General features: G+C 41.5%; 1 protein-coding gene across 2 annotated transcripts in view; it reads left to right on the top strand.

Annotated features, from left to right (window-relative positions):
* RCL1 (RNA terminal phosphate cyclase like 1) overlaps positions 1-12477 on the top strand; it is a 69579-nt gene extending 57102 nt beyond the window's left edge. For both annotated transcript variants that reach the window (XM_090274134.1, XM_090274133.1), the window contains 2 exons: positions 494-597; positions 12152-12477. In XM_090274134.1, coding sequence (XP_090130260.1) covers positions 494-597; positions 12152-12302 — 255 coding nt within the window. In that variant the 3' untranslated portion in view covers positions 12303-12477. The remainder of the gene's footprint in view (positions 1-493; positions 598-12151) is intronic.
* The last annotated feature ends 1434 nt before the right edge of the window (positions 12478-13911 follow it).

Genomic DNA, 13911 nt, shown 5'->3' with positions numbered 1-13911 from the left:
AGAAACTAATATAACATGGCAAGCAGTTTTTGAATGTAACTAAGTCTTATAGGAAAGGTCCTTTCATGTCAGATTGTCTGTGGTGTTCTATGAGAGATTAACATTAAATAAGCAGAAGTCCATTCACTTCACCCTTGTTCATTACCTGCACATTTCCTAGAACTGATTATGCTTTTCTTTTTGTATGTCCTATTGCTGCTTTAGCTAGAAGAGAAAGTTTTACTTTTCTGTAGATGCAACTCAGTAAACTTGAATGTCTGTTTATTCTGATAGTCTCAGCTAATACAATTGTTTTGATAAACTGTTGGTTTAACCCCCAAAATTAAACAATACAGGGATGATTCTTAAAAGACTCATATTCTGTTTTATATTTGCTTGAAATTTGCAATCTGCTCTTCTATGGTTCTGATATTCTGGGTATTTGTGACTGTTCTTAGTTTTCCACTTCCTGGTTGGTATAACAATTAATCTTTGAAGTGTTTTGTGTTTATAGGGTGGATGTGTGGACTCAACCAACCAAAGCCTGGCTCTGCTGTTTATGACCCTTGGACAACAGGACGTTTCTAAAGTCCTGCTGGGACCGCTCTCTCCCTACACGTGAGTTATTTTCTTTCGGCATCATTATGCTGTCCAAATTCATCTTCCAATTGCATGAAATGACAGAAGTCTTGTACTGTGCATGGTGTATCACTGTGAACACCTGCTTGTTCTCATCCTTAAATGAGCGGGAAGTTGTCACTCTTAACCTACTGTTTAACAAGACTTTTGCCTTGCTCTCTCTCCTATAGTTTCATCATTCCCACCTCTCAGTTCCATATCATTGAAGGTGTGTGGTATAATAGACAGTTCTTTTGCTATGCTTTAGATGTTTTCCCATTTTGGAGGTAAACTCCAAGTTCCATTATGGCTTGGCTTTTGTTATTAGTTTTTTAAAATTCCTCTTTTCCCTAGCTTTGGCAAATAGGGCTGTCTTTTTGTCCAAGATGATAGGGCATGAACTGGCTGGAAAGATGAAGAAAGAGGCAAAGTCATGCCATTGGACTGGTAGGGAAATTGTAAAGGTAAGTTTGACAGCGGAGGTAATAAAGCAGGCACTTTCCAAAAGGGGCAGCTCATCAGAAGACTTGAATATAACAAATGAGTTTGCTGTAACAGCCTGTTTGAGCACTGACATCTGGGTGTGTGTACATGTGCCAGAGATCCTTATGGGGTCATCGGTGGGTGGGCCTTGTGTGGGAGGAGATATTCAGGTAGATATGAGACTGAACTGTCCTTTTTCGGTTATCATGGTACCGATGCTGTATATGTGAAAGGTACAGTACTGTGATAACTGAAGAATGGTGGTGCCATCACATTGAGAAAGGGGCAAGCCCTGCAGAGGGGGTGTTGCACCATTGGTTCATCGCTTGGGGGCATGGAGCCCTTTTGGAGGGCTTCTAAAAATTTTGCATTGGTGGTGGGAGGTCCTTTTGGAAAAAGGAAATGGGAGAGAATACATTCTGTTCACAATGGGAGAAGACTGGAAGCAGGAAACTGGTGAGGACCACATTATCTGTGGATAACTTGTGTGAAGTATTTCACAGGACAGGAAACAAATTGAGTAATCCTCAATGGCACACTAACATCAGGAATAACATTGCTAAGTAGACTTTGTAGGTAAGGCATTTGGAGAGACAGTGAGGACTGGGAGTATAGCACCCTAACTGCAGAGATTTGCTTCCTGTAGAGAGTTCCCTGGAAGCAGGTGACAGTCTGTGACCACCATGGCCCCTTCAGCTTCTCAGCTCTCTCACTGCTGCTGCTTTCCTAGCCTCTGCTTCTGGGCAGCAGCAGGTCTGGTTGCTCACACAGCATTGAGGTGGTGTCCAGACGTGGATGGTTGTGGGGCCTAGGGTTTGGCAGAACATTATGTGAGAAAATGGAATGTGTATTTTTATTTTTTCCTAGCACTTCTTTTTTTTGCCCTTAAGAGATTTTTTTTCAGTTCGGCTATAGAGCCTTTATAATTTTTCAAGGCATCAGGCTCTGTGGAGATAGTCAAGATGTGCCTGGACATTTTTTTTAAGTTCCTGTGCTCTCCTCAACACACCCTCTCACCAAACATTAATTGTAGGGTCTTGTCTTCAGAAACCTTGCCTAAAATTACTACATCTCCCAGGAAAACAAAGTGGTCTACTCTGAATGGAGCTTTGCAAGACTGGGACAAATTGCAAAATTATGTTTGAGACTTGGGGTTATCTTGCTCTGTATTTCCTGCCTCTCAGGGTTTCATACAAGAGGGGCTGCCATGGGTGAGAAAGGGCGGCTTTCTTCCTTTTTAGTAAGCTAGCACAACGTGGGGGCGTGGGTTGTAAGGAGTTTTATTTTTGAAAGCTTATCTGTTTGGGACCCTTTTTGTTCTTTATCATTGTGGAAGGCTGCAGAGGCCCAAAGTGATGAGGGGCAAAGGTAGGAAGAAATACATATCCTTCTGGGACCCAATAGATGAAGTTAACATCACATTTGTGGGTACATTTTAGGGTAAAAAAGGCAGAGATATATAGTCAGTATAATCATGGTGGTTGGGCACAGTTAATCATAGTTGGATTCGAGAGTCATAAAAATCTGTTTTTTGAAATCTCAAATTTCCCAAGAAAACTAAAAGCAAGACCATCCTTGGGTTAAAGAAATGTGTTTCTTCTGGCAGTTTTCACATTATGATTTGTATAGGTAGCTTTATTTTATTTTTTTTTACAGCGCATGGGGGTTAAGGAGGATGTTTTCTCCTGCAGTATTGCTTTCAAACCCCTCTCTGAAAAATCAGGGTCTCTGTTCTTCTTTTCATTCTTCTGTCCATATTTCTTTTCTTTTCAAATTTAATCTTTATTTTATTTTTTTCCATTGCCATTTAGTCCCCTAACACTCCCTCCACCTCGCATTCACCACATTGTTGTCCCTGAGTCCTTTTTCCTGTTTGCTGAATCCCTCCACCCTTAACGTCCCCCACCTTAGCTGTCATCCTGCTCTCTAGCTATGAGTCTATCCCCATTTTCCTTGTTAGTTCAGTTCGTTCATTAGATTCCACATATGAGTGAAATTATATGGTGTTTGTCTTTCTCTGACTGGCTTATTTCACGTAGCATAATGCTCTCCAGGTCCATCCATGCTGTCGCAAAGGGTACAATTTTCTTTTTTACAACTGAGAAGTATTCCATTGTGTAAATGTCCCGTAGTTGTTTTATCCCCTCATCTAGTGATGGACACTTGGGCTGCTTCCATATCTTGGTGGTTGTAAATAATGCTGCAGTTAACATAGGGGTGCTTATGTTCTTTTGAATTAGTGTTTTGGGTTCCTTTGGATGTATTCCCAGAAGTGGGATCGCTGGGTCGAGAGGCAGATCCATTTTTAATTTTTTGAGGTATCGCCTGAAGAATCTATTTCTCTTCAATTTGTGGAGTTTTAGGTCATTTACAATTAGTGACAGTGGTTCCATCTTCCCCTGAAAAAGCTTAATATTACAGTTTATGGAGGACTTATGCTTTTAAATACGTAAAAGTGGGATTAACAGCAAGAAAATAGCACTTTCACAAATTATTCATTACTGGAGACTGCGGTTACCAGAGCTCTCCACATGTTGTCGGTGCATGGACATTGAAGTGCAGCCTGTCTGATTTCAGTGCTGGCTCTACCCTGGAGCCCTGGGAGACCATGGCCATTAGCGTCTCTTCGCCTCCGTCTCATCTGTGGAGAAGGTGAACGGTCCTGCAGTCATGGGCTTGTGGAGATGGAGCAAAGCCTAAATAAGGCCAGGCACTTAGTGTTGTCAGCAGTGCAGCATGCCTGGCAGAGCTTGGTCTGCACTGGACACTGCGGTGTCCACCCAGACCCTCCTTTGCCCTGTCCCTCTCTGGGAAATCTAGTCTCCTGCTAAGGTCACTTTGAACACTAGGAGGCCCGGTAAACTTGCTTTGGGTAATTTCCAGCCTAAAGTCAGCTGTAAATTGTTTGCTTAGATATCTATAAATTTAGATTTGTTAATTTTTAAATTTATGACTAGCTTCCTACAGTCATATTGCTAAACAAACTGCACACATCTTATTTACTGTTCCCGAGAATTCTGTAATGTAGGTGTTTCTTTAACAAACACAGAATTTACTGTTGGCCACATGTTGTTTTAAGGCTATACAAATATGAACTCATTTAGTGTTCCTAATAACCCTATGAGGGTGACAGAGACAGGTGCTATTGCACACTCCACTTTGCAGGTGTGGGGATTGAGGCACAGAGAGGTTGGGTCACACACCCAGGGTCACATAATCAGCACGTGGAATTCAGACTCAGACAGTCTCGTCCGGAGTCCATGCTTCCCTGACCCACTGCTCTTACATAAGTGCTGGGATTCTATCCACGGTGTCGGACTCCAGATACCTCCCTGCCTGAGGCAGGGAGCCATGCTGTGTTTTTTTCAGAGAGTCCTCATTTCAAATTCTGCCTAAAACGATCTCCTATCTTTCCTCAGAGGGCTACAATGAACCATGCCACTTTGGGGTTTTTGTCACTTTAATAAATGACCTCTTTCTGCTACTTGTAATGTGCTAGGGAATGAGAGCCAAGGGTCCTTGCTAAACATGGACTGACTGGGGGTTCTTGGCTCACCCTGTCTGTCTCACAGCAGTGTGAAGATCGAATGAAGTCATGTAGGAAAACTGATGTGCTGGTCAGGCCTACAACTCTTTTGAGTTCAGTTGTTTAACTGCTCTCTTGAGCTCGCAGGATACTGCTCCACCTTACACTTGTGATTTAATTGTGTTTAAAATGCTGCAAAGCCCTGTCACCTTTATTAAGCTGTTCGAACCCCAGAACATATTTGGTATATGGTAAAAGCAAGTGATATCTGTACTTTTCAGTTGAGAGAGAGGTCAGTGACCTGCTCGTAGTGAGTGTTTAATCAAACTTGTCCTGGGACCCACATCTCCCAACAGTGCAGCCAACCTGCCTGTCTCCTCTGCCCTTATAACCAAGTTTAATGACTTAGTTTTAGAGCGGAAGCCAGCTGGGCTTTGGGAAAGCCACTAGACAGAAATAGCACCACCAATATATTTAAAAGTTGTGGTACAAGGATTACAGGGGCCCCATCTGGATCTCCCATCCGTTCCTGAGACCCGAGAAGTAGGTGTCTCCAGTATCCGAGTGGCTTGGTGGAGCAGGAATTGGGACCCTCTGTTTTAGTTTGGGAGCCGCCAGAGAGAGCGAGCTCCCTATCATTGCTCTCATCCCCACTCTCTAGCAGGTATCAGAAGAGGGACCTGGTGTGAGGTGTGTATTCTAAAGGGCAGGGCCCAGCGACCTGGCCAGTCCTGGGCAGTTGGGATTCACTGGACAGATAACTTTGAGCCCAGTGGCTCTCACCTGTTGACCAACGGTGCTGGTGGGAACAACCCGCTCTTGGAAGATACATAGGAAAAATTATCTCCTTGTTCCAGGATTCTCTGAAACCTGCCTGGAGGCTTTCACAAGACATCGTTGTTATTGGTTGTTGTTTTTAAATAAATCACTTTGCATTGGGAAAAAAAAGTTTATTACAGATATTGTTCTTTAAGTCCTTCACATGGAAGTTGCACACTCCTAGCTGCCTGATCCGGTTAGCCTGAAAAGCTGCCAGTCTCATTGCGTGGGGGGTCCTCTGTTAGGGGGCAGAGCTGCCCTCAGAATGCTGTAGCACTCGTTTGCCTGGCTGTGTGGCCTTGTGGTTGTGTCTAGCAAGTGCGGCTCCATGGAATGTGTTTGGAAGAAAAGCAAAGGGAAGGGGTGGGGCGTCGTGGGGTCTGTGTGGCTGGAGCCACGCTGAGCTGTGGGGCTGTGGAGAAGGATGTGGATCAGCACCGGACATGACTGCTCAGCTGTGTATCGATATGGGGCAAGTTTATTCCCTGTTTTTCATTTTCTTAAAGAGACTATTTGTTAGGATTTAATATTGTCTGTGGTTATTCCTCAGCTTCTGAGCATGTTTGCTTTTTGATAGCTATAGGAGACAGAATGTAGGGCTGGAGGTGGGAGAACATTCTGAAAGATACCTTAATCCTTTTTCCTTATACAGACAGGTTGAGGGCTTGGCAGAACATTACGTAAAAAAACGGAACCGACTTTGCTTTTCCTAACTATTCCAAAGACTACAAATACCCAAAAGCTGCAAAAATCTACAGCTGCACACTCAAACCTGTGTTTCTTCTGTTCTTCTCCAAGAGATCAGAAGCAAGCTGAGGCCTCGTAGGAGTTCTGCCAGCTGGGCAGGGTGTCTGGCTTTTCTAGCACAGTTGAACGATTCATGGTGAAATAGGCTGGGAGGCTCTGGGAGCAGGCCTGTATTAGAGCAGGGAGAGAGAGAGAGAACAAGCTGTTTTCTCCTTGGAGTACAGATGAGTGGGTGGGATGGCTGGCTTTGTCTGCACTGCCGCCAGCTGGACGCTTTGCCCACAGATGTGGACTGTTTATCTGTGGGTTTGATATGTTTGTTTTCTTTTTTTCCTAGGACAGGGTGGGGTGAAGAGCGAAAAACTGAAAATTGGTTAGTTAAGACAGGAAAGCCAGCTGGAGAAGAACTGACTGCCCTTACTTGCTAAGAATGTTGAAGTCATTACTCAAAATTAGTCCTACGTCCTAATTTCTGTTTCATCCCTCATTATTGAATGCCTTACATAATGCCTAGCAGGTATAATGGGTTTCAATGATATCTTAAGGTCATTGCCTCTGAGATGCTTATATAATTTACGAAGGGGGAGGGAGGGGGCAATTTTGAGACAGCTATACATAAGCATTTAATTAGATACTGCAGGCAGAGCCAAGAATTCAGGAGGTTTATTGGCCAGGGAAAAGCTTTGTAGAAGAGTTGACAAATGGTATGTTATTTTAAAGATAGAGATGAAGTGCCACAATCTTAGGTGGAAGAGAGAGTAAGGAAGTGAGGAATTTATCTGTGAGCATGCAGCTTACCAGAACTACTCTCTAGGGCAGTTCCTGTTTCATCCCTTAACCCCTGACATGCCTGCAGGTCACGTCAGCTGGACAGGGTGAGGAATTGTTCCGGCCCCCTTTTCTCCTTTTTGCTTTTCCCTCCATTAACTAGATCGACTAGAACAGAGGAAAAGAAAGAGGGGAAAGTTCATTGCAGTAGGCTTTATACTTAGTTTGGTATATGCTATGAGGGTGGGCCAGGATCAATACTTTTTTTAAATTAACAAACTATATATATATATATATATATATATATATACACACACACACACACACACGTGTGTGTGTGTAGCTTTATTGAGTATAACTCATATGCCACACAGTTTACCCATCAAAGTGTACAGTTTAGGAGCATTTAAAATCTTGTTCCCCATCATATATCATCAGACTGGCTCAAATAAACTCTTATAAAAATTTTTTAATGATAAAATGTACAGTTCAGTGGTTTTTAGTATATTCACAAAGTTGTGTGAATATAACCACATTCTAATTTTAAGAACGTTTTCACCACCCGGAAAGAAATCCTTTGCCCATTCATGGTGGTTCTCTATTTCTCCAACTCCTCCCCAGCCCCAGGCAACCTTTAATCTGCCTCTGTCTCTATAATAGATTTGCCTCTTCTGTCCATTTCATATAAATAGGCTCAGACAATATGAGTTTCTTGGTAAATGGCTTCTTTTCACCTACTATAATGTTTTCAAAGTTCATCCATATTGTAGCATGTGTCAGTATTTTGTTCCTTTTTATGACTGAACAATATTCCATTATATGAATATATACCACATTTTGTTTCTCCATTCATTAGTTGATGGGCATTGGGTTGGTCCCACTTTTTGACTGTTATGAATAATGCTGTTTTGAACATTTGTGCACAGGTTTTTGTGTGGGTGTATATTTTTATTTACTTTGTGTAATATTTAAAAATGGAATTGCTGGATCATACAATAACTCTTTTGTTTAACATTTTGAGGAACTACCAATCTGTTTTCCACAGTGATGACAATTTTCGGTTTTCTAACACACAGTTTTTATCTGTCTTTTTTATTGTAACCATCCTGATGGTTGTGAAATGGTATCTCATAGTGATTTTGATTTTCATTTCCCTATGACTTAACAGTGTTGAACATGTTTTCAAATGCTTATTGGCTTTGTGCTTGTCATCTTTAGAGAAATGTCTATATATATTCTTTATTCATTTTTAAATTAGGTTATTTTGTTTTTTTATTATTGAGTTGTAAGGATTCTTTATTCTAGATATTGAAACCTCACCAGATACGTGATCATGTGATTTTTGTCTTTCATTTTGTTGATGTGATGTATTATGTTTATTGATTTGTGAATATTATACCATCCTTGCATCCCAGGGATGAATCCCACTTGATTGTGGTGTATGATCTTTTTAATGTATTGCTGGGTCCAGCTTCCCAATATTTTTTTGAGGATTTTAGGATCTATGTTCATCAGGGATATTAGCCTGTAGTTTTCTTTCTTTGTTGCATCTTTACCTAGTTTTGGAATCAGGGTAATACTGACCTCATAGAAAGAGTTTGGGAGTCTTTCCTCTTCTTGGATTTTTTGGAATAGATTAAGAATGATAGCAGTTAATTCTTCCCTAAATGTTTTGTAAAATTTGCCCGTGAAGTCATCCAGTCCAGGGCTTTTGTGTGCCGGGAGTTTTTTGATTACTGCTTCATTTTCACTAGTTGTTATCGGTTTACTCAGGTTTTCTGCTTCTTGATTCAGTTGTGGAAGATTATATATTTCTAGAAATTTGTCCATTTCACCCAGTTGTCAAATATCTTGTCATATAGTTGTTCATAGTAATTTCTTTTAATCCTTTGTATTTCTGTGGTATCGGTTGTAATTGCTCCTCTTCCATTTCTGATTTATTTATTAGGGTCCTCTCTTTTTTTCTTGATGAGTCTAGTTAAAGGCTTGTCAATTTTGTTTATCTTTTCAAAGAACCAGCTGCTGGTTTTATCAATCCTTTGAATTGTTCTTTTAGTTTCTATGTCATGATAATTCTTCTCTGATCTTGATTATTTCCTTCCTGGTACTGTTACAGAACGCCTGGGCTGCTCCAATTGAAAACAAACCCACGGGCTCTTTAGTTAGGGGCCCGATTGCCCGCCGCCAAAATTATAACTCTCAATACCAGAGTTTAGTGAAAAGAAAAAGAATTGTTTATTTAACTGTTATTTAGATTTAGTTATTTGTGGATTTCTGTTGTTAAGTCTTATGTTCTTTAAAACACCCATAAACACATATCCTTGCCTCCCCACTACCAAACCAGGCTAGCTTTAGAAAAGTTAGAGAAACTGTTTCCCTACTTTCCAGACACAGTTCAGCTTTACCAGCAGCTGCCAATCACTCAGTTCTGATTGGGGAGACCTCGTCTGTGTTATGGGGTCCACCAGCTTTTAATCCAGAACCTCGTGGATTCTTGGCCTCCTTGTAAACTGCATAGTTAGTCCTTTTGTAATCCACATGGTCAGTCTGTTCCCAGTCAAATCCACAAAGTAAGCCTCAGCCTCAGCCTCAGTCAAATCCACACAGTCAGCCTCAGCCCCAGTTAAATGCACATAGTCAGCCTGGCTAAAATGTCTGCCGCTTATTTTTAAATCCCTGACTACGTCTTCTGATGCAGCGGGTGCAGTAACCAGTTCTGACCATTCACAGAACCTCACGCAGGATCTTTGTGCTTTCTCCATACCATCCCCTGGTCCAAGTCCCCTCCCATCTACCTGAGGCTTTGGATGCATTAAAGCCATTTTGCATAAGAAAGACACTAGCCACCAGCCTCAGGCATGTGGAGGCATTCTAAAAGCTGCTTCCTTTTCCCCATCCCCCAGCCGCAAACTATGGGGTTTTTCGGAACACCCCTGTTTCTGTAACAGTACTCGCTCTGGGCTTTGTCTGTCTGATACAAGTATTACTACCCTAGCTTTTTTTTATGTCCATTTGCTTGAAATAATTTTTTCCATCCCTTCACTTTCAGTCTCTGTAGATCTTTTGTTCTCAGGTGGGTCTCCTGTAGACAGCATATATGTGGGTCATGCTTTCTAATCCATTCAGCTACCCTGTGTCTTTTGATTGGTGCATTTAGTCCATTTACATTTAGGGTTGTTATTGATAGGTATTTATTCATTGTCATTTTTCCCCTTTGTACCTGTGTTCCTCTCTGTCTCTGTTTCTTCACCTTAAAGCAGACCCTTAAGCATCTCTTGCAATGCTGGTTTGGTGGCAGTGTATTCTTTTAGCCTTCTTTTGTCTGGGAAACTCCTTATTTCACCTTTCATTTTGGATGAGAGCCTTGCTGGGTAGAGTAGTCTTGGTTGTAGGCCTTTGTTTTTCATTGCTTGAAATATTTTTTGCCATTCCCTTCTGGCTTGTAGTATTTCTGTTGAGAAATCTGATAATAGTTTTATTGGAGCTCCCTTGTATGTTATTAGCTGTTTCTCTCTTGCTGCTTTTAGGATTCTCTCTCGTCAGATACATGATTTGCAAATATTTTCTCCCATCCTGAGGATTATATTATATTTTCACTTTTCTTGATAGTGTCCACAAAATATTTTAATTTTGATAAGTCCAATTTGTTTTTCTTTCATCACTGTTTCTTGTGTCCTAAGAAACCAGCCCAAGATTATGAAGATTTACTCCTGTTTTCTTCTGTGAGTTTCATCATTTTAGCACTTACATGCAGGTCTTTTAATCCATATTGAGTTAGTTTTTGTGTGTGATGTGAAGAAAGGGCCTATGTGAAGTTGTTCCAGCACCATTCGTTGGTAAGGTTATTCCTTCCTAGTTGACTCATCTTGGCACCCTTTTTGATAATCAGTTGAACATAAATGAGTGTGTTTATTTCTTGAGTCTCAATTTTGTTCCATTGATCTGCATGTCAGGATCAGTATTTTGAAAGCTCAGGTGATTCTATGTTCATTTGGGGCTGAGACCCATCTGGCTGGGGTAGGGGCTTGGAACAGTTCAATTGGCAAGGAGCACAATACAATATTTCTGGGACACTTTATTACAGATATGCAGAACATCTGTTCTTAAATAAACCAGTATTTTTCAAACTTGCCTGATAAAAATCACCAGGGACGCTTGTGAATAACAGATTTCTGGCCCCTGTGCACTGGAGACAGGGCCTGAAAAAGAGTGGAGAGGGGACTTTTTGCATGTGACCTGTGTTCTGGGCTCTTCAACGTGGACATGTCTTCTCTATCAGTTGTCAGTTGATCAGAGCCTTCAGCAACCTGTATGTTTAATGAATTCTCCAGGTGAGTGTTATAGTCAGGGTACCTGGGATGATGCTAGATCTGTTAGGTCAGACCAGTAGAAGAGTACATACCCAGACCATGGTCCTTGCGTAGAATTGTGGTTCCCAAGGTACTTCTAGGATGAAGCCACAGCTTTTTCTTAAGGGAGATAACAAGAAACAGCCCCATGAAACTTCTCGCTGTACTTATTGTGAGCTCTTCCCTGGTCACCTTATTTTAATATTGCCTCTTGCCATATACACACAGATATTCTTTAACCACATTTCTTCCCCATCTGCCTTGTTTATACTATTTAAATTTCCCTTTTCAAGAATATTTAACTTACCTTGTCTGCCCCACTAGGTTGAAAACTTCATGTGAGAGAGGATTTTTAGTTGACTGTAACATCACGAGCGCCAAGAACAATGCCTGGCACATTGTAGGCATTCGATAAATATTTGTTAAGTGTTGTTGAGGCTGAGGAGTGAAAATAAAGACTTCTCTATATTGGCGTCAGCAGTAGCCATTCTGCTTGGTTTTACCGCTTCATGCTATGAATCATAACTATGTTTCTCTCTTTGCAGGAGCCACTCAAAGATTACCATCATTTTTGTTTCCACTGTAACAAGTGTGTAGGACAAAACTTACCTGTTACGTGTCATGTACTAACCTCTTAACTTTTTAAAATTCATCTTGTGTGCATCTCTGCACAAATACAGATCCTCTTTGGAGATTCATAAGCTATAAATAAATATGATTTAATCAGCCCTGATGAGAATTTCTTAATTTTGGTCACTCCTCTTGATCTGGGAAATTAAAAGCTTGGGTTCTAGGTGAAAGGAAAGTTCTTTTAAAAAAAGTCTTAATTCCTCTTTTATTTCTCCCTCTTTTTTTTTTTTAGGATAGAATTTTTGCGGCATTTGAAGAGCTTTTTTCAGGTTATGTTTAAAATTGAAATCAAGTCATGTGATGAAGAACGCAAGGGGGGCGATAGAGTGCTGATGACCTGTGTCGGCATTGGCTTCTCCAACCTTAGCAAGACCCTCAAGTGATACTGTCACCGGATCAAAGGCCCTGATGCCTACAGACAGTGCAGAAGCTGCCAAGGACCCAAAGGGAACCAAGTCCAGATTCATCCAGGACAGGATAGCCTCGTATATTAAGGCCTTTTAAAATTTTTCTATTTAAAAACAATCAGAATATTCAAATAAAAGACATTTTGTATCATGTGGTTTCCAGCCATTTCTCCAGTGGTGTTGACATTCCTCAGGAGGTCCTGTCATGACAGGAGCTCCCTCCCACAGCTTACCTGGACAAAGAGCATGCTTTCAGGACCCAGCCATGCTGCTACACCAACGTCCCAGCCGCATTTCAGCCATGCTTCCTCAGCCCACGTCCCTGGACTCCTGTTGTGTGGCCGTTTTCCAGACCTGTAGTGTCTGTTACTGTTCTTTCTGCAGGGATTGACCTCTTGGAACCTTGGTTTCTGTGTAGGGATTAAATGAAAGAATATCAGTGGAAACTCTATGAGTAAGTGCAGCATTGTACAAATTTCAGAAAATGGTATATTAGACTTTCATCCCTTGTCTTTGGAATGGACTCTGCTATCTTGGAGAGAGAGTCTGCTCCCTGTCTGGTTCATTGTATGTGTATGTGGGGGATGAGTGCCTGGGAAGGGCAGGAGTCCAATTAAAGTTATTGGGTATTTTCTATATCTCAGGTGTGCCATACATTTTTAAAATTTATTCTCACAATGACCATGTGATGTAGATTTTATCTCCACAAGAAAATTTTAAAAAGTTACTTGTTCCTTTGATATTTATAATGTAAAGACATTAGATCTCCCAATTTAAAGATGTAATAGTGTCAGAGTCTGGAATTTTACCTTATTAGCTAATAAGTTAGGTTATTACTGTTTCATGGATGCTAGCAGAAAACATGAGCGTCCCTGGTCAGAGACAATGAACTCTTCCTCAGAGCACAGCAAACAGCAAGAGCTTCATGTTTGCATTGGTTTCTCCTGTTTACCAAGTCCCAGAGTGGTGACCTGGAGGGTCTCAGGCAGATGTGGGTTTGCGTCACAGCCAAGGAACATGCATTCTTGGGGCCTTGAGGACTCTGCCTCTTACAGCACACCTGCTCTTGCTCCAGATATGGATATTATGTCATCTCCCCACACAGGAATGAGAAAGGGTACAGGCAAAGGCCTCCCCAGCAAGAATGTGCAAGAACACTCAGGGTTGTGAGTATAGCGTTGGAGTTGGTAGAAGTGGAGAAGGTCTACTTCTTTCTACTAGAATTCCACATGGCATTCTCTACCCAGGGTGGGCTTTTGAAGTATGAAAAGTCTTTGCCTCCTCAGTTCTCTTGGTGCCCTTTTCTTTTTCAGTGAAAGGGGCCAGAGGAAGTCTGTGCTCCTGTGACTCGGGGTGTGGGAGGATGTGGAGGTGGAAGGCTAACATTGAAGAAGGCCAGACATTCTGAACTGTGCGCTCTACTTGGACAGCTTTACTTGCTGTATTTATTTCTGTTGCTGCATAACAAGTTAACTCAAATTTAGCAGCTTAAAACAACCTATTTATCATCTCACAGTTGTGTAAGTCAGAGGTCCTCCTGGTGGGCTTGGTTATGTTCCCTGTTTAGGGTCTCAGGACTGATATC

The sequence above is a fragment of the Furipterus horrens genome, unplaced genomic scaffold, assembly GCF_987537825.1.
Source record: "Furipterus horrens unplaced genomic scaffold, mFurHor1.1.pri manual_scaffold_4, whole genome shotgun sequence".
NCBI classification, from domain to species: Eukaryota; Metazoa; Chordata; class Mammalia; order Chiroptera; family Furipteridae; genus Furipterus; species Furipterus horrens.
Note: the sequence above shows the minus strand (reverse complement) of the source record. Positions and strands in the feature narration are given on the sequence as shown.